This window comes from Syngnathus leptorhynchus, chromosome 20 (genome assembly GCF_054491065.1).
Source record: "Syngnathus leptorhynchus isolate UIUO chromosome 20, UIUO_Slep, whole genome shotgun sequence".
NCBI lineage: Eukaryota > Metazoa > Chordata > Actinopteri > Syngnathiformes > Syngnathidae > Syngnathus > Syngnathus leptorhynchus.
Window position 1 is genome coordinate 7,095,007 of NC_141214.1, and position 19,446 is coordinate 7,114,452.

Here is a 19,446-nt window from a genome sequence, read left to right on the forward strand (position 1 = left end):
CTTATAGCTAGCCTTCCTTCAACCAGCATTGAGCAGCTATTTGACGTGCCAAATAGTGAGCCCACTTACAACTGGATCGTATTCAAGCCATTTTGAAAGTGTGCATATGTTCGCGTTGCGGATCGTGAGGGGTGCAGGGGTGGGGGGCGGAGGGGGTCTACTTCCCCCCAAATAGGGATTTCCAGCTCTCACTTGAAAGTGAGCTTACGCTGTTATTATTGCTGGTCTTTAATTAGGCTCCTCTTCAAGCGCCGTAATCCTGCCTCGTGATCCTCCGCACCGTCGCTTCAAACTTCAAACTTCAAAGATAAACAAACGCATGTACGCAATTGGACAGGTGTCCGCCGTCCTCTATTATGTTGTGGTCCGGACGTCAACTCCCAAAAAATGCCAACATCCACTCTACATTGTTGTGTGTGCGTGTGTGTGCGTGTGTGTATGTATGTGTGTGTGTGTGTGCGCGCGTGTTTGCGTGTGAGAACGCCACACTCACTCGTGTGTGTCGACATTTATTTATAAGAAGTAAATTAAGCTACACTGTATGTTATTCCGCTCGTATCTGTGCAATGTTCGTCTCTCGGTCGTGTAATAAACGCGAGTGAGTGTCCACTTGCGCCGCACAATAAAGTCTTTCCATCACCTTGCTGTCTCCATATTGTAATACTTTTGTTGTTGTTTAGCTGAGGAATCTCTACTTTGCGATAAATTGCTCTGTGCAACAATCGAGTTTACAAAGCTTGACATTCCAAAACAGTTTCCACTTTGATGTATCATTCCATTTTGCCCGTAATCTCCTCTTGGGTAAAAATAGTCACTGCCGGTGCCGCCACATAATTCAGCAATAAAAGCTTATCTGGTGGTAGCAGCCGCAGATCAAGTCCAAGCACGGAAAAGTTGGATTGCGTTGTTTACATTTCTCTCATTGTTTGCACGTCAGCTGGCGCAGAAAGCATCCGAGCTACCTCAACGGCGTGTGACGCGGTCCCACCCGAATGAGGAAAAGCGGGACAATCGGTGCAGACCTCACCCTGGCACAAACAACAACAATTTACCGACAGCATCAAAGGAAAATATTTCACTTGTGCAAGAAATGCTGCCAAGTCAAAATATCCTCAGGGAGCCAATTTGCATAGTAGTATAATATTTTTTCAAGTATTAAAATTCAATCAGTATCATCAGTTATTTTCTTCTGAATGTATTAGCATTACAGAGGGATAACTTCATTTAACATAGTGCTGGCCATATGCTTCAAGCACAAAACACGCCTGTGCTGCCATCTCGTGGTCATTTTGTGTACATAGAGAGAAAAGAAAATGGTGAGTACAGTGGAGCCGCGGTTTTCGAACGTCCCGGTTCTCGAACAATTCGGTATTCGAACAAAAATACTAGATTTCTTTTGCTTCGAATGTCGGACGAAATTCGATTGTCGAACCTCGCAAGATGAGCCGAGGGGACCTGCATGCCAACTGACTCCGTTCGTTATTACGTTCTCATTACTCTGAGGATTGCATCAACTCTAATCATGCCTCCAAATGAAGCAAGTGGGAGCAGTAAAGCCATCCTAAAACACAAAGACTCTCCTAAAGCAATGTGACAGTGAGCACCCGGCCTGCGCGCTGCGATAGCGCAATAGGACCAAATTAAGCTCCGTGCGCACTGAGGTCCACTTCAATTTTGGAAAGTACATCAAGACTTTAAAAATATTTTCAAAATTTCAGCGACGGCTCTGTCACAATAATGCGCGGTCCGACCAGCGCGGTGCAGTTGCGCGTTCACGGTGCGCTGCAGTTGCGCGATCGGACAAAAATGCGCAAATGAAAAAATGCTTCAAAAGGCGTTTTTTTTTTTTTTGCCTTGGAACGGATTGCATTTTTTTCCATTATTTGTAAGGGGAAAACATAATTTGTAATTTGAACGATTCACTTCACGAACAGCCTTCTGGAACCGATTGTGGTTGAAAACCGAGGCTCCACTGTACTTTCGTTGTTTTTTTTTTCTGTTTTTCAGAACGAACGCGAACTTGTTGTTTGTTTTGGTTTCCAAAACAAAATTGAAATTTATTTGTTTGGGACATAATGATTAATGATAAAATTCCCGGACACGCTAGTGATTATTCCAACTTCCGGCGGGGTAGATTTGACCCCCCCGTCAACCCGGAAGCAGACGCTAGTCGCGAGCTGTTTCCCGTCGGTGGCGTAAAGATGGCTGACCAGGGCGCCGCAGATCCTGCTAATAACAACAATAAAGATGACTCCGCGGAGGGAACCATCATTAAAGTCACCGTTAAAACCCCCAAGGACAAGGAGGAAATTGCCATCGCTGAAGATTCGTCCGTCACGCAGGTTTGGGACGGCTTTTCCGGGGCCGGCGGCAGGCGCGTGCGTGTGTGTGCGGGGAGGGGGAAGAGAAGCGAGCGTCGTGCCCACAACTTCAGCTAACCAGCTAGCCTCCTTAGAATGGACGCCGTTCTTACTGGCAAAGTGCGACACTGTCGATATATTATTCATTTTTTCCTTTTACTACAGCCTCCCATTTTCAACAAACGTGTAGCGGAATCATGAGTAAGCGTACTTAACAGACGAACATTGTAGCTTTTGAATGTGCGCTGTGGCTAACCGGTTAGCTGCTAGGCTAGCTGGGCTAAGTCAACGCTAGCTAGCTGTGTCGTCAGTAGTGTCAGCTGACGCTTGTGTTTTAAATTGGCCGATAGTGCGAAACACTTTTGGGGCCGCCTTTGAATATGTTTTGGGGCTTAGACAATTGCCGCCGTCTTGCTGCGAGTTTCGGCCAAGCAAATGGACGGCGTTCGTTCGAGTCTGGAACATTCTCCACTGTCACCGCCACTGACTGACTGAGTCATGGCTCGTTTAGCTTCCCTGGGAATTGTCGCTTCAGACCCGCAGGGCCCGTTGGCTCAGCGACGTGTCAAGCGCAGTAATACGGCAGCACTTGGTTATTATTATTCACGTAATGGAGCCGATGTAAACATCTGATTGCATTCGAGCATCGCGAAGTTGCTGGGCTGGGTTTTAAGTCGTCCATGCAGCGCAAGAATCCTCTGAAAATAAAGACGCCGCCTCCCTCGTATATAGAAATAATAATGCATACAGTGACAGTTTAGACCAGGAATTTACGGATGAAAAGGTACAAGGTAGAATAAAGTGCTGTAAACCATTAACGCAGGTCAGAGGTCATCTCGATTGCCTTTGACTGTTTTGTTCTGGCAGCACGGCGTTGTCACAGTTAACATGGCATGACAACGTGACTCGAGTGTAGGGCCAAAGTCATCACGACATGTGAATTTGAGAAAAGATTCACTCGCTGTCATGTCCACGTTCCGTCACTTGGGCAGCGAGCACAAATGGTGTTAATCATGAAACAGCATTCCAGGTTTGGGTTTGGGACTTACCCCTTGGTCTGTCTTTTAGTTCAAGGAGGAGATCTCGAGGCGCTTCAAAGCCAAGCAGGACCAGTTAGTGCTGATTTTTGCCGGCAAGATCCTAAAGGATGGCGACAGCCTCAGCCAGCACGGCATCAAGGATGGCCTGACGGTGCACCTGGTCATCAAGACGGCACAGAAGTAAGATGGCGCATTGGCCAAATTGTAGCCACGCAGTGTTGTTTCCCACTCTTATACGTATATAGAATATGAATAAAAAAATAACGTCGCACTCTCAGGGCCTCGGACGGAGGCAGCACCTCGGCCTCGAGCTCCTCGCCCACCCCGGCAGGAAGCACCGGCGCCCCCGACGCGAGCACCGCGCCAGCCTCCACGGCAAGCTCCCCCCAGCCGCCTGCACAGACGCCAAACCTGCTGAGTGAGTCGGCTGGTTTCCTGCGAGTGTCTCTGCGCAAATGTGCAGTGGCCTTCACCGGCCTCCCTTTTGATTCCCCGCAGTGGGTTTCGGCGAACTCTCTAACCTGGCGGGCCTCGGCATGGGCTCGGCCAACTTCATGGAGCTCCAGCAGCAGATGCAGCGCCAGCTCATGTCCAATCCGGAGATGCTCTCACAGCTTATGGAGAACCCGCTAGTGCAGAACATGATGTCCAACCCGGACCTGATGCGACAGATGATAGTGTCCAACCCGCAGATGCAGCAGCTGATGGAGCGCAACCCGGAGATCTCGCACATGCTCAACAATCCCGAGCTCATGAGACAGGTGGGTGCGATTCTCCGGGAAGCACCCTGTCCGCCTGTGCTGCTTTTGACTTCTTGTCTCTATGTCGCGTCCCTCGCCGCAGACCATGGAGCTCGCTCGCAACCCAGCCATGATGCAGGAGATGATGCGCAACCAGGACCGGGCTCTCAGCAACCTGGAAAGCATCCCGGGCGGCTACAATGCCTTGCGCAGGATGTACACCGACATCCAGGAGCCCATGTTCAGCGCCGCCAGAGAGCAGGTAAATGAAATGCCAGAAGAGCAAAACAATGTTCAGGTCATGTCAGCTAGCAAACTTTTCAACCATTCCGACTTCCGGCGGAAGTCCACATTTCACAAGCAAAAATATCCCTCGAGAAAAATGTTGCACTTTTTCACTTGCCATAATGCCACATGCACCTTGAGTCCTGCGTTTCCGTCAAGCGTCTTCTGCATTGCCAATTTGAATGGTTTGACTTGAGAGGGTTGAACCTTTTTTCCCCGGGCAGTTTGGCAACAACCCCTTCTCGGCCCTTGGCGGCGGCTCAGAGTCTGGCGTCCAGCCGTCGCGGACGGAAAACCGCGAACCTCTGCCCAATCCCTGGGGCCCGCCCAACGCCTCCACCCCACCGGAGAACGGGAGCGGCTCGGCGGGAGGCACGGCCGCCCCCGCCGCCGGCACTAACCCCACCGTGTCCAACCCGTTGGGTGTCAACCCTGCCAGTCTTGGAAACGGTACGATGGTGACAGTCATCACAGACAACCTGTCCACTGAGATCATGTCTTTGTTTTGTTTTTTTCCCTCGCACCTAGGAATGTTCAGCAGTCCGGGCATGCAGAGCCTCCTGCAGCAGATTTCGGAAAACCCTCAGCTCATGCAGAACATGCTCTCTGCTCCTTACATGCGCAGCATGATGCAGTCGCTGTCCCAGAACCCAGAGCTGGCCTCCCAGGTGGGTACCCGGTCACGAGAAGACTCGAGAACGAACAAAAAATGTTTCTCAAGCCGCGCCTGAAAAACACACGGTCGTCATTTTTAGCTCAGTAAGCGATTTGGAGAATTAAGAACTTGTGTCTTCTCAGGTGATGATGAATAACCCCTTGTTTGCCGGAAACCCACAGCTGCAAGAACAGTTCCGGTCTCAGCTTCCCGTCTTCCTGCAGCAGGTAGCACGGGCGTTTTCTTGCGCGCGGCCTCCGAGCTGAGCTCACTTTGCCGGCTGGTTCGTTTCCAGATGCAGAACCCCGAGGCGCTGTCGGTGATGACCAACCCGCGCGCCATGCAAGCGCTCATGCAGATCCAGCAGGGCCTGCAGACGCTGCAGACCGAAGCGCCTGGCCTCATGCCTAGGTGAGTGAGCACCACAAGCAGACGCGCGCGCTTGACAAGCAACAATTTCCCCACATTTCTTTTTGGCTGCAGCTTGATGGCAGGTGGCATCCCCGCCGGTGGCAGCGCGCCCACGGAGAACCCCGCCTCCTCGCCCAGCAGCGCCGCCGCCACGCCGCCAAACGCCACTCAGCAGCAGCAACAGCTCATGCAACAGATGCTCCAAATGTTTGCCGGAGGAGGCGCGACGGTACGCACGGCATCCGCAGGTTGTATGTAGTTTGCCGAGATCCAAGGGTGATATTGTTTTTTTCTCCAACGACTTGCCCCGGGCAGAACCAGACCCCCGAGGTGCGCTTCCAGTCACAGCTGGACCAGCTGAACGCCATGGGCTTTATCAACCGCGAGGCCAACCTGCAGGCCCTCATCGCGACCGGAGGGGACATCAACGCCGCCATCGAGAGACTCTTGGGCTCACAGCCCTCGTAAAGAGCAGACGCAGACACACACACGCGCACACACGCATACACACGCATACACACATACACACATACACACATGCACACATGCACACATGCACACATACACACATACACACATACACACATACACACATACATACATACATACATACATACATACATACATACATACATACATACATACATACCAGTGCCCTGCATAAACACGCACACACACGCCACAGACTAAAAGTATCGCAAATGGCTCCCCAAACTTTACAAAGACACTTTGGGCAAGACGTGACACCTTGATTTTGCCCCATTCCAACATTTGGCATCATCCACTCTCTGTTTCGTCCATTTCTTGGCAATTGTGAGACGGACGGACGGACGGACGGCCTCTCGCTTGTAGAGCTCAAAGTGCGCCCGCCGCCTGACGCCATGCGCCAGCAAACCAAGGTGAACAAATAAATGTTCCTGCGACTTCCCGTTTTCTGTTCTTGATCAAAGCATGATTGCGGCGTTCCAGATGATGCCCTCCACGTGTCGTTTGTCATTCCAGGTTAACGGGGGGGGGGGGGGGGGGGGGGGTCTTTGTGTGTCTGAGGCACTGCTGCTGTGCCTTTTGTGCCCCCCCCCCCCTTACAATGCGAGACCCCTAAGTTTTGTGTGTATTAAATTCGCACATCCGCATATTACAGGACTTTACAGACGCAAAGAGTCGGTGCAGCCGATGCTGCCGAAAACAATGAAACAAAATAAGCTTTTCTTTCTTTTTCATCTGAAAGTTCCTTTTTGTAGGCGCATTTAAATTAATGAATGAAATCTGTTCAATCAGTTGGATTTACAAAACAATTCTAGTATGGGGGCCTGCCTGCCTGCCTGCCATACGTTTTAAGAAAAAGACGAATCTAGCCCTAGATCTATTTTGTGTTCTCTCCTTTGGAAAATCTCAGCATTGTAGTTGTGGAAACCATGGCAACTGCTTCTTCAGCTTTGCTTTGTTTGTTGAACCTGGCTGAAAACGAAGAAAAATAATTCATCTCCCAATTGAACATGTTGGAACTAACTTTTAACGGTACTGTACTAAAAAAAATTAAAATTAAAATGAAACATGGTCAAAATGTGTCTTCGCCCTGTCTTGGTTGGTTCCGTCAACCTGGTACCTATGAAGCTGCAAAGAGGTGGAGCAACAACTCACCTTTGCCAAAATATTTGTCACGTTAAGCACGAGACAAAATTGAAAACAAATATTTTTAAAAAAACGTTATGTTTTTAAAATCTTAATTCTCTCCATTTTCTTCAAATAGCTTCATTTGAACGAGATAGACTAATAGACCCAACCAAAAGTGGCAGCTTGCAGCGCCTCCCTGTGGCTCGGGCATGTAATTACACATTTTAATTGCGTTTCTTTAGTGGAGAAGGAGGGCGGCTAGGTGACGCACGTCCGCCTCACAGTTAGGAGGGTGCGGGTTCGATTCCACCTCCGGCCCTCCCTGTGTGGAGTTTGCATGTTCTTCCCGTGTCCGCGTGGGTTTTCTCCAGGCACTCCGGTTTCCTCCCACATTCCAAAAACATGCTTGGTAGGCCGATTGAGCACTCCAAATTGTCCCTAGTTGTGAGTGCGAGTGCGAATGGTTGTTCGTCTCTGTGTGCCCTGTTCAGGGTGTCCCCCGCCGGCTGCCCGATGACGGCTAGGTTAGGCTCCAGCACACCCATTTCAGAAAATGGATGGATGGATAGTATGCAAACCAAAACGGTCTTCAACAACGCGTGTCCACTGCTGATATGGAGGTAATCTCTAACAAAGGTGCGTCTGCGTCGGTCCTGGCAGGCGCGCTACCTGTCGGGCCAGCTTCCCGAGCCGTTCTACCGGTTGCGCCCGTCAGCTGACGAGGCAAGGGCGGGCCACTCGCTGCCCCCCCCCCCTTCCTACAAACTACCGGCAGCCTGAGATAAAGGGGGAAGTGTACGGATGCGGTCGGACCGGTTCCACCTCAGAACTCTCCCTGGTGTGGAGGGAGAGAAACCAGAGGCCTGGATGTAGTATTTCCTCTGGGGCGGGGGGGCTTCTGATGTCGAGGAGGAAGCCTGAGTGAGCGATTGCGGGATGGGCTCGGACGACACGTACAATTTTGTCTTTAAAGGTGAGTCCGTGCTGACTGTTTTTGTGTTGTGGCGATTGAACTACTCAACGTGAGCGCTTGGGCTTTTGGAGACCCGATGGCATGATTGGCATTTAAATCAAAATGTGTGTGTGGGTGTGTGTGTGTGTGTGTGTGTGTGTGTGTGTCCCCATGTCCCCAGTGGTTTTGATCGGCGAGTCCGGGGTGGGTAAGAGCAACCTGTTGACGCGCTTCACCAAGAACGAGTTCAACCTCGACAGCCGTACCACCATCGGCGTGGAGTTCAGCACTCGCACCGTCCAACTGGACAACTGCACCATCAAGATGCAAGTGTGGGACACGGCCGGACTGGAGCGCTACCGTGCCATCACCTCGGCGTGGGTGCACGGTAACAACATGGTGCACGGTTGCGGAGATGGAACGTTACGGCAAAGCGTCGTTTTTGTTTCAGGTATTACCGCGGCGCGGTGGGCGCCTTGCTGGTGTACGACATCAGCAAGCACTTGACGTACGAGAACGCCGAGCGCTGGCTGAAGGAGCTCTACGACCACGCCGACCCGCACATTGTGGTTATGCTGGTGGGCAACAAGAGGGACCTGGAGGACCTGCGCACCGTCCCCGCCGACGAGGCCCGGGCTTTTGCAGGTGCATGCGCGCTGACTTCCTTGTAGTTTTCCCACCACTTGAGTCTTGGAACACAATCTTTTAAAAATGACAACTTGAGTCTCTAGCAATTTGCCATTATTTTCAAATGTTTTCTTTTTCTACATGTGACATGATCTCCCCATCCCATTGGTCTGCATTCAGAGAGCAAGGGTCTGATGTTCATGGAGACATCAGCGTTGGACTCCTCCAACGTGGAGGCGGCCTTCATCGACGTTCTGACGGGTGCGCCCCGCTTGTTTTTGTTTGCTGCCGTTCGAAGATTTGTATTCTTATCTTTTTCTCCTCACTGCGCCCCGCAGCGATTCATCGCAAGGTCTCCAGCCGAGAAGTGACGCGGGGCTCCATCAGCGCCGTGACGCTATCGGGGACGGTGCGGCCCACCAGCGAGGTGCAGGAGGAGCAAAGGCGCTGCTGCAAGAGCTCGTAAAAAAAAACAAAAAACTGTTTTTTAGATTCTTCAGTCGCCTTTTAACGATGCAGCGGTGCATTGCATTTGCTCATAACATCGTCTTCACCATGCAAATGAATGGAAGTTTTATAAACCCCTTTCACTGGCCCCGAAAAACAACAAAATGTGTGAATTATGTTTTTCAATTAAAAAAAAAGGATGTATAAACAGTTTTCTACTTTAGGAAAAGTAATGACATAATTAAACACAATGTAAAACAATTTGACATCATGATAATTCCGTGGGCATTTCCTGTCCTTCTGCTGTGTGTGTGTGTGTGTGTGTGTGTGTGTGTGTGTGTGTGTGTGTGTGTGTGTGTGTGCGCGCGCGTATGTACACTTTTATTTTGAAATGCAACATCAGATTTCAATAGAAACTCTCTTGGTGGACACCAGAGGTGGTCATGTTCTTCGGGATTGGTCTGGTCTGGTCGAACGATAGCTAAAGAATTTCTTTTGATTATTATTTTTTTTTAAATTAGGTGCAATGACAGTAAAATATGCATTTTTCAGAGGACTTTTATTTTGCGTAGTTTGACACCTGTGATGTATATTGTTTCAAAATTGAAACATTCAAAGAAATAAATACTGTTTGTGAATGAATGATATAAATACACGTATAAACATTACAATTAATATATCGATGAAATAATTTAGAGAATAAAAGCATCAAAAGGTACATTCAACAAAACAATTTCAATGATAAGAAATTAAAAACATTTTTCAAAATTGTTGGGGTCGGTTCACCCCGGAAGTGACGCCTCTTCCATCTTTCGGCCAATCAGCGTTTATGGCACACATTTGAAAATCTTAACCAGAGTACGTTAGGCTTTTTGCAGCGGTCGTCGACTCGGCAATACGGTAACACTGGCTAAAACACACTTCTTGTTCAAGTAGGAAAGATGACTGGAAAGATGTGGTCGATTTTCAAGCCAAATTGACTGCTTTGCAAGACTTTTCTCATGATGCTAACAGAAGCTAGCGGAGCTGTTGTCCTTTCGGCCATTGTGAGGGTTGAAGTTGTGTTTTTGGCATTTGGATGATTTTTCCTGTCTTGTTGCGTCCTAAGAACCATGGTGAAGGAACGGATCCAGAAAAATCCAACTCGGAGCACTCTGGCTGAGATTATGAACAAAGTGAAGGAGACACGTAACAAGAAGCTGGCCCGGGCCGCGCCGTGCAACAGGGGGAAGACAACTAGACTTGCCAACAACAGTAACATTCAATTCTGCTTGTCATTAGTTTTTGATTGATATAATTGCGTGAATATTTCATTCAGTCCTTTACAAAGAACATGATTGCTTTTAATGTAAACAACAACAACTATCCTTCCGCGTCGTGCAGTATTAACCCAGTGTGTGTCGTTCTTAGGCAGCATTGCGCCAGGCGAGCTTCTGGCTGCGGTGCAAAAAAACAACAGGTCGCTGGCGATTGCACTGCAAACCGAGAAGGAGATGGTGCGACAGGCCAAAGCTGTCATCTTGCAGCTGACGATGGAGCGGCAAGCCCTCCAACTGCAAGTGATAGTGCTCAAAAGGAGACTCCTGGAGCAGCGGGCCCTGGCCGCCACTGCATCCACATTGGTAATCGGCGTCCTTGCAACAACTTTGGTTAAGAATGTTTTCCTAATGATAAGTCATTTCAAATGGTGTTTTGAATCAGGCTGAGGTGTCAGAGTTGCCTGTGGAAGCAACAGTGGATCCATCGTGGTACAACTTTCTTTCAATGTACATTTGAATAAATATGGTCTTTCTAACTATGCCTGGTTGGAATTGTGTAGGAGAGAAAGCATCGGCGAAGGCAGGACGGCTGACGTTTCCCCGATTTGTGCAGGTACGCACGCAATAAGATATTGTGCAGATCAATTCGTTTTATGTCAGACAGGAGAACTTACTAGAACTTCATACGTATGTGCTGAGCTTAATAGCAGATTTTTTTTTTTCTCCTTTAGTATTACTTTTTGGTGGGGACAGGAGAGGCTTACTCTTATGTGTTAAGTACAATGACAACCTTTGACTGTGTTGACAGAGTCTCCTCAAATGGACATCGGGCCTGAATATGTCCAAATGGCTCTGCCTCCGACGGTGGTGGTGAGGCCAAAACACAATGGTGGAGAATGCAAGAGCAGAAGGCGGTCTCACTGCATAGGTTCCGTCGGCGACGTGAACTCGGAAGCACTCAAAGAGAAGCCTCCCAAGCAAAGTGAAGAACCCCGGCAGCTTTTGAAGGTGCAGGCGGACAATGGCATCCACCTGCAGAAATCTGAAGCGCCCGTGAGGGCTGGCAAACCGGCACGGCCCAAAGCGAAGGCGTCCATGCACGAGCCCCCCAAGCGAAGATGCCAACCGAGGCGAGCCCCTCTCAAAAAACCTTGCGTGAACCCAAAGAACCAGGAGTGCCGCGCGCCACACCCCCAGCAGCTTAACACTTCGCTGGGCTCGGACATTTTTGACTTCACGTGCGAGGAGGCCGTTCACCGGACGCCCTTCAAAGGCAAGTCGGACAGCGTTGAAGACCCCGCCGCAGAACCCCCGGCTCCGGACCCCGCCGCAGAACCCCCGTCTCCGAACTCCGGCTCGCCATCTTCGCCATCCTCCGAGTCGGAAGATGACCTGTACGTACCCAAGAAGGCCAGAAGGGAATACTGGCCCCCTGAGACGGCTAAGATCGTCAGCATGCGCAGCAGGCGACCACCTCCCAACACAAACACCGGTCAGCATCCACGTTTTGATACTTGATTTCAGTTCTGTGGATGCCTTACCGTGGTGACGACGACATAATTAGGTGTTGGCGTAGTTTTGTAGTTGACTCCTCCCCCAACATGATGTCAACGGTTGAATTTATATCATTATACAACGGAAGTTAGCCCAATGTGTCTTCACAGAAGTCCTGCGCCAGGGCATAGTGGCCACCGCCGCGCCTTTGGTCAGCACCCTGGCGGAAGCCGACAAGACCGGTGATGGCATCCTCTCCGGTTTGGAAGACTCCCTCTGCCAAAGTCAGCCTCTGCTTTCCCCTTCTCCACATTGGCAACAACAGCGAGTGACCGTTCGCAAGAAATGTATGTTGATATTAGTAATGCCCATTTGTCCACTAGGTTTTAGCTTAGCATTCGTCTCCTTTTTTTTTCTGGGAGTCATCCTGTGCATGTCTCCACTTCTTGTTATTGTTCTTCTCCCCACGCTGCCATCACGTCTCTCCAGGTGGGCCGGGTGGCTCTGCTCTGCACGGCGTTGCCGTTCGAACGCCACGGTGTCCCGGCTCTGATCTGAGTGACGTGACCAATGTGTTGCCCGCAGACCGCCGCGTCTCCCCACGAGCACGCCGACGCACCCTGGCGGTGGACTACAAGGAGCCTTCGTTGAACAAGTACGTTGATGCACGAAGGGATGGATTTTCCAAATTTCAATGACCAAACAAGGCAGTGTGAAAATGACGCATAGCTTCTTTTATTCAACAGGAAACTCCGTCGCGGGGACAAATTTACGGACTTGCAGTTCCTCTCGCCAAGGTCGCCCATTTTTAAGACCAAGTTGTCAGGCAGAAGGTCCCGAGAATCCGCCAAACCGGACAAATTTAATGAGCCGTTTGTCAGATGTCGTGAACACTTTTAGTTGAAATGTGGTCTCTTTGCAATTCATAAGTTGATCAACACGTGTAAATGAAAATAAAGTTTTTTTCTTTTTCTTGTAAATAATACAAAAATATAATTTTTCTTGCACATGCATTAATTGCATTAAGTGTAAACCTAAAACAAATAGGTAGTTTTAACCTTTAATTTTTTTAAAGATTTGACTTCAATTAATTCCTACCGTATTTTTCTGACTAAAAGTCGCTCCGTAATATAGGTCGCATTAGCCATAAAATGCACAATAATGTGAAAAAAAAAAAACATATACCGTAATTTTCGGACTATAAGTCGCGGTTTTTGTCATAGTTTGCGTTGGGGAGGGGGGGGAACGACTTATATGTGATTCTTTTCACAAATTTTCCAAATTCAAAAATCCGCAATAAAAAAAGTGTGATGTAGCAAGGGATTACTGTCATTTGAACTGCAAGTGACGTCACCTGTGCTGCGCGGCGGTTGTTTACATAAAGGGCAAAGGATTCGATCACGGGATGACGAAGATGACAAAGGGCCCCACGTACTACCGGCATCATTAGCGGCTTTGTTTGTAAGTGACACGAAGGACGAAGAGTTTACGCACGCCCGGTCCTATTTATGGAGCTCTCTTCCACCTCCGTGGATGGAAGTTCAGTAGTTGTTGGCTCGTTGAACTCTTGTTTTGTTAAACAAAGAGCCGTTTACCAAACCCACGTCTTTCCTGGTACTTTGTTAACGCTACAATATAGTTATATCAAGTAAAGTCAAGTTGATTTGTATAGCCCTAAATCACTAGCAGTCTCAAAGGGCTTCACATAGACAAACAATTGACAATTATTTTCCCCTGATCTGGAGCTCCCAAAAGTGCAAGGAAAAACTCAAAGAACAAGGAATTTGAATTCGGAATTTGAACAATTCACTTCTCGAACAGCCTTCTGGAACGGATTGTGTTCGAAAACCAAGACTCCACTTTATAAGTCGCTCCTCAGTATAATTCGCTCGTCAGTATAATTCGCCCCCCCCACCCAAACTATGAAAAAAAAAAAAAAACCACGACTTATAGTCCGAAAAGTACGGTAACTGTAAGGATCATGGACAGTCTTCAATTTAAAAATGCCAAGATGTCTGTGGAAATTGCAACATAAACACATATTTTATTTTGTAAATTGGCAACAGTATTCATACAAAGCCCATGATAATTTCACTTGGGTCTTGGTTTGTTATGAATTTATTTTATGTGGAAGTTTTGTGAGTGGGAAAAAAATCGATTTAATCATTTTGCATTTAGCTGGGAAAAAAACAGCCATCTGTTATTGCCCCACACACAAACACAATAAGAATGAAAAAAGATGTGGCTTTTGTAATTATCCCAAGTTTCAAGTTTTCACTAGTTTGGTAGTCGTTTCAAATTGTAAAGAGATCGTGTGAAAGATACTCAATAAACACGACGCAATCTTTTCAAGAAGCCTTTTCATTTAATTGCGTCTAAAAAAAGCGACTAATACTGCCGTCGTTAAAACCAAACTGTACAAAGAGCGCCTCTTAGAAAAATGCCTTTTGCCTTCCTTAATACAAAACAGAGAAACCACACAGTATTGCACAAAGTATAAAGTTGTCAATCTCTAGCTGCAGCACAAAGAGAAAATAAATTAAGACTTACTCGAATTGGTTAAACAGCAGTCAAACTGTCGAGAAAGCAAAATGCTCGAGCTAATGGAAGAAAAAGTGCAATTTGAGATAGTCGCACGGCGGCCCTATATGAAAGGGGAAGAGCCTAACCGCTCGCCGCCCGCCGTGTTTTGGCAGGACCGCCTACTTGTCGATGAGGCCGGACTCCTTGATCTTGGTGAAGAAGAACTTCTCTAGGAGGTTGGCGCACTTGTAGTACTCGCTCTCAGGCGGGTTGTACTCGCGGCAGTTGGTGAAGACGCGTTGCATGTCAGCCATGAAGAGCTTGCGCGTGGTGTAGTAGCGACTCTTGAGCCGCTCGCTCATGGTCTTCAGGTCTGCGATGGGTTGAAATGTCTCGCTCTTCATTGGTGTCGCTAGCGCAGACGTATCTCGGACTCACCCATGGGGAAGCGGATGACTTGGTAGTAGCCCGGCGCCTCCGTCTTCTTGACCGGCTCCATGAAGGGCCAAGCGTTCTGGTGACTCTGCAAGGCGGCGTCGATGGCGATGATGAGAGCTGAGCACGCGCTACGTGTACGGCGTGCGTGCGTGCGTGCGAGCGAGTCACCTTGACGTGCTGCAGGATGTTCTTGAGCGCGCCGTACAGCTGCTCGGCGTCCTTCACGTCCTTCCTACGGCGGAGGCGGAAATTGTTGGCCCGGCTAGCGCGGCGCTGACAGCGTGCGTGGCGGCGCTGGCGTCACTCACCCTCTGGCCGGCGGCTTCCAACCAGTTTCACCTGCGCAACAGAGACACACGAGAGGTCAAAAGAGGGACGGCGGGCGTCGAGACACGGAAGCGGACGCACGGATGCCGGGGATGCTCTCGATGGGAATCTGCCTGACGCCGTCCTTGAAGCAGGAAAGGCCCGGGTAGACCTTGCGGATCTGGACCTGCTTCCTCTCGATCAGCTTCCTGATGATCTGGAACGGTGCGGAAACGAGGAACACCGAGTCACATTTGCACGCGTCACTTTGAAAGCCAAAGCCGAAGTTCAGAGGTGATTTTGAAGCTTCATTTGAGAGCCGTAGCCTGGCTTTGAGACTCGCCTCTTTTTGCTTCTTGATGATGACGGAGAACTCAGTGTAGGGAATGCTGGGGTTGAGCTCGCAGCCCATGAGCGTGGCTCCCTCGTAGTCCTTGATGTAGCCCACGTACTTGGCCTTAGGCACCTTTATGTCCTTGGAGAAGCCCTGGGAGGGAGGGAGGGAGGGAGGGGCGGGGTGAGCGGGGCGACGCGTCAGCGAGCCTGGTTAAGAGGCAACCTGCTTCTTGAAGTATCCGATGGCGTACTCGTCGGCGTAGGTGAGGAAGTTGAGGATGCGGTGCTTGATGTGATACTCCTTCAGGTGGTTCATCAGGTGGGTGCCGTACCCCTGACGAGACAACCGCCGCGCACTCGTATTGGCGAAGGACATTTGCCGCTCAGAATCCCTCGTACCTTGACCTGCTCGTTGGAGCTGACGGCGCAGAAAACAATTTCGGTGAAGCCTTGGGACGGAAACATCCGGAAGCAGATTCCGCCGATCACGCGGCCGTCCTTGATCAGCGACAGCGTCTTGTGCTTCCTGTCCAAAGAAAGCAAAAGGCCAGCGAGTGATGATGCTTGGGGGCCGGGCCGGGCCGGGCCGGGCCGGGCCAGGCAGCCACTCACGGGTCAAAGACAAGGCGCGTGATGTACTCCTTGGGCATGCGTGGCAGCTGGTGCGAGAAGACGTTCTGCAAGCCCACCAGCCACATGAGAATCCTCTTGTTGGGCTTCTGGTGCAGCGAGTTGCCGATGACGTGGAACTCGATCACGCCTCGCCGCTCCTCCAGGCGGGCCGCTTCGTCGCGCGCCGAGTGGGCCGACAGCAGGCCCGTCTGCTGAGCAAACAAAAGGACCGTTGCCGCCGGGAAAAAGCCTTTTTGTTTCCATTTGGCGGCGCCCCGGTGCTGACCTCTGGGATGGCGGGGTCCGCGATGGTGGCCATCACCTCGTTGATGAGCTCCATGGGGATGTCTCCCACCACTCTGGGCCTCTTGTTCTCCTCTTGGGGGAGGGGCTCCGAGAGCTTGCGCTTCTCAGCGGCTGCTATAAAAGAATGTGCAAAGTGGAAGCATGGCGGGCAAGGAGGACTCGTGATGTTATCGTACCGGGACTCGGCTCCAGAACCGTCTGTGTTTTCCCGGCAGGACTAACGGCGCCGCTCGAAAGGTCCACGGACGACGTGGGGCTGATGCTGTAGTACAAGGGCCTGGCCACCGGGGGCGCACTGACGACTAAAGAGAGGGTACAGGTGGATTAGCGAACGTGAGCAAATTTGTGGCTAATCTAGCATCAAGTTTTGACACTGCTTTAAAAAATGTCTTTTTGTTGTTTCTAGCACACGGAGAGACCTATTCTGTGCGGCTTACCGGTATGGACGGCAATTTGAGCCCCGGGGGCCCCTGACAAGAAGTGTTGGTTCCAGATGGGGGAGCTGTGGCTGTAGACTTCCTCCTCCAGCATGGACAGGAACCTGAAAAGGCAACCAGTTGCCGTTAGCCAACCAAAGACAGGCCCGGGCCGACGCTTTGACTTATGGCGCTCTGACTTGGGAAAGTGCGTGAGGATGAGCGTCCTCTTTTCGGGCGGCAGTTTGTCCTTCTCCTGCCTGGCCTGCTCCAGCAGCTGCTTGCGCATGACGGTAAAGACGGAGCGCAGCAGCGTGCGGCCAAAGATCTGCGTGGTCTCGTGGCGCGGCAGGCTGTCGCAGAAACGCGGCACGTTGCTGTAGCACAGCCACCTGCCACGGACAAACCAGCCGAGTGAGCGACGTGACTCGGTCCGTAGACACCAGCGAGCGTGGCCACCTGGTGTAGTTGGCCTTGTATCCGGCCGCGTCGTCGTCGGAGAGTCTCTGGCGCCTCTGCGATGGCGTCTCCAGCTGCCAGCAGTTGATCTGCTTGAGGAACATCTTGGCTAGCTCCACGATGGTCTGATGCTCTTTGGACGGCAGGTGGCTGAATTTGTACTGGACAAAATTGTTGACGCCCTGCAGCCCGAGCATAGCGGACGTTAGAAATATACGCGGGGCCGCTCGCCGGCGCCGGTCCGGCTACCTGCTCGATGCTGGGTCTCTCGAAAGGCGGAGTCTCCTGCGCTTCCAGCGTGGGCTTGCCCATTTGGAGGATGCATTTCCTCAGGAGCTGACAGAGAAACACGCACGATAGCAGCTCGCCTTTAGCTCAAATGCAAAAAACCTATAAAAAGTCAATTCCGAGGCGCTGGAGTACGCTTACTTTGAAGAGGGAGAAGTAGACCTGCTTGGTGTCTGCGTCCTCCTCCTTGTGCACGCAAGTGTACAAGTACTCCACGTCCAGCACCAAACCCAGCAGACGATTAATCTCGTCCTCAGGGACATGCTCTAGGTGGCTCACGTGATCCCCTGGGAGGAAAAAAAAAACCCAAAGGGTCACATGACGGGCGTGTTGGGCCTCTTGACAAAGGCACGCACCCAAAGCATGCGTGCAGCTGCGGCAGGGCTGGCGCAGGTTGCCGGCGGCTGGCTGCTGCTGCTCGCCGCGTGGCGGCGTGACCGCCGGGTTCTGACTCTTCCAGCCGTTGCACTTGCACCCGCCCTCTGCCTACATGCACATAAACGGCACATAAACAAATTGTTTAGGAAAACGCTGAGAAACAGTCATTTTATTCCTGACGCAAGCCGGGGCAGAGAATGTCGAAATAAAAAAATCCCCAAAGTCTCCACCAGTACTGCCATCATCCATTAGATTGGATAGAATCTTTGTTGAATAAATACAAATTGTTCATGTTTTTTCCTTGAAACAACAGGGGCAATTTTTTATTCCACTTGAGCAAATATTGCATATTTCAAAGTCATCGTAAGCTTACCTAAAAGCTTTTTTTGTAAGTTATGAATTGCCCTTTTGTTGCTCTCTTTTCAAACGTGTCCGTCCTGTCAAGTGTCAGGCGTAAGGTGCTAGTGCGCATGCTCGTGGAAACAACAACAAACCCCCCCCCCCCCCCCCCAGCCTGCAGCTGTCAGCCTGTCAAAACAAAAGCCGCGTCTGTAAAAAAAACCTCCAAATAATCGTATTCCCCAGTCGACACTCCTAAACGCCACTTGGTGTGCAAAGAATAGCGGAGCACCTAGAATGCGCTTTGTTATGAAGCCCTTTTAAAGCACTCGCGGCCCGCCCCCCGTGTAAAACCAAGCCTGCAGAAGGAAGGCCCGCTTTGGGAACTCTGGTCAAAATCATCACAAATCTTGCTTTGTTTTTCTTTCAAACCTGCATGGTGCTAATGGCTTGTATCGATTTGCAGCTAGCGCGGTAGGTAGATGTGGAAAGGAAGGAAAAATCAAGAAAAGCGAACACGACTCCTTCCTTGGAGGGGGAGGATCACGAAAATACGGAGCCCACCTTGCAGGACGAATAGACTCCGAGCTTCTCGAGCTTCTTGTGGCGAGGCGACGTGCCGAGCTGCGCCTTCTTGACGCTGATCCGCGCGGAGCTTCCGGTGGCCCCGGAGCCCTCGGCGCCCCCCGGGCCCGGAGCGGCGGGAGTCGAGCCCGCGGCGCCGATGGCCGGCGAGCCCTGCTGAATCCCTGCGTTGTCGGCCATGGTGCCGATCCCGACGGAGGGGGAGCGACGCCCCCAGGTCCACCCCCTCCTCCCACCGGTGCCGGAGGTCGTCCACCGGGGACCGAGCGCCTCTCTCGCCGCCGCCTGCCCTAGTCCGCCAGCGGAGGATCAGACATGGCGCTCGTCATTCTTTTCCATGTCGAGAGCGCGCTTCCATTTTCTGCCTATGGGGGGCGCCGTGGGTACGCGAGGGAACCGATAACAGCGTTCGCCTCGCTTACGCCTCAAGGTCAAGCAGGCCCAAAAGTAGACATGTACGTTTTACACGACTATTTTGAAGGACGGATAAATTAATGGATTTTTTTTCCTTAATACAGCACACACCGCTATTTTTTATTGGGTCATTTTCATTTCGCGTCATACATCTGGTCGACG

The 19,446-nt window shown here is 50.7% G+C and overlaps 4 protein-coding genes across 6 annotated transcripts; 3 read left to right on the forward strand and 1 right to left on the reverse strand.

Annotated features, from left to right (window-relative positions):
* The first annotated feature begins 2,142 nt into the window (after positions 1-2,142).
* Positions 2,143-6,415, forward strand: ubqln4 (ubiquilin 4). Its single transcript, XM_085901473.1, has 11 exons — positions 2,143-2,342; positions 3,429-3,580; positions 3,679-3,818; positions 3,899-4,161; positions 4,244-4,402; positions 4,650-4,875; positions 4,954-5,093; positions 5,224-5,307; positions 5,376-5,491; positions 5,564-5,720; positions 5,807-6,415. The coding sequence occupies exons 1-11, from the start codon at positions 2,202-2,204 to the stop codon at positions 5,957-5,959; spliced, it is 1,731 nt and encodes a 576-aa protein (XP_085757599.1). The 5' UTR covers positions 2,143-2,201; the 3' UTR covers positions 5,960-6,415.
* Positions 6,416-7,892: 1,477 nt separating this feature from the next.
* LOC147041323 (ras-related protein Rab-11A-like) lies at positions 7,893-9,392 on the forward strand. The gene is made up of 5 exons (XM_085900455.1): positions 7,893-8,078; positions 8,239-8,434; positions 8,509-8,702; positions 8,865-8,945; positions 9,023-9,392. The coding sequence occupies exons 1-5, from the start codon at positions 8,042-8,044 to the stop codon at positions 9,148-9,150; spliced, it is 636 nt and encodes a 211-aa protein (XP_085756581.1). The 5' UTR covers positions 7,893-8,041; the 3' UTR covers positions 9,151-9,392.
* A 515-nt stretch (positions 9,393-9,907) lies between these two features.
* sgo1 (shugoshin 1) lies at positions 9,908-13,022 on the forward strand. 2 transcript variants are annotated; one of them, XM_085901591.1, is made up of 9 exons: positions 9,908-10,031; positions 10,240-10,385; positions 10,542-10,753; positions 10,833-10,876; positions 10,951-11,003; positions 11,199-11,882; positions 12,055-12,231; positions 12,374-12,539; positions 12,631-13,022. In XM_085901591.1, exons 2-9 carry the CDS (start codon positions 10,244-10,246, stop codon positions 12,782-12,784), a joined length of 1,632 nt encoding a protein of 543 aa, XP_085757717.1. In that variant the 5' UTR covers positions 9,908-10,031; positions 10,240-10,243; the 3' UTR covers positions 12,785-13,022. The 2 variants fall into 2 exon arrangements, with proteins under 2 accessions (XP_085757717.1, XP_085757716.1); XM_085901590.1 differs by having other exon boundaries at positions 10,833-10,879; positions 12,631-13,013.
* Positions 13,023-13,882: 860 nt separating this feature from the next.
* kat2b (K(lysine) acetyltransferase 2B) lies at positions 13,883-19,250 on the reverse strand. 2 transcript variants are annotated; one of them, XM_085901484.1, is made up of 18 exons: positions 18,850-19,250; positions 17,925-18,054; positions 17,710-17,855; positions 17,530-17,616; positions 17,281-17,462; positions 17,022-17,213; positions 16,843-16,946; positions 16,582-16,707; positions 16,386-16,519; positions 16,100-16,311; positions 15,887-16,013; positions 15,711-15,821; positions 15,495-15,638; positions 15,254-15,368; positions 15,154-15,184; positions 15,014-15,077; positions 14,846-14,930; positions 13,883-14,780 (listed from the first exon to the last, which is right to left on the reverse strand). In XM_085901484.1, exons 1-18 carry the CDS (start codon positions 19,048-19,050, stop codon positions 14,587-14,589), a joined length of 2,385 nt encoding a protein of 794 aa, XP_085757610.1. In that variant the 5' UTR covers positions 19,051-19,250; the 3' UTR covers positions 13,883-14,586. The 2 variants fall into 2 exon arrangements, with proteins under 2 accessions (XP_085757610.1, XP_085757612.1); XM_085901486.1 differs by having other exon boundaries at positions 13,884-14,780; positions 16,100-16,308.
* Between the last annotated feature and the right edge of the window lie 196 nt (positions 19,251-19,446).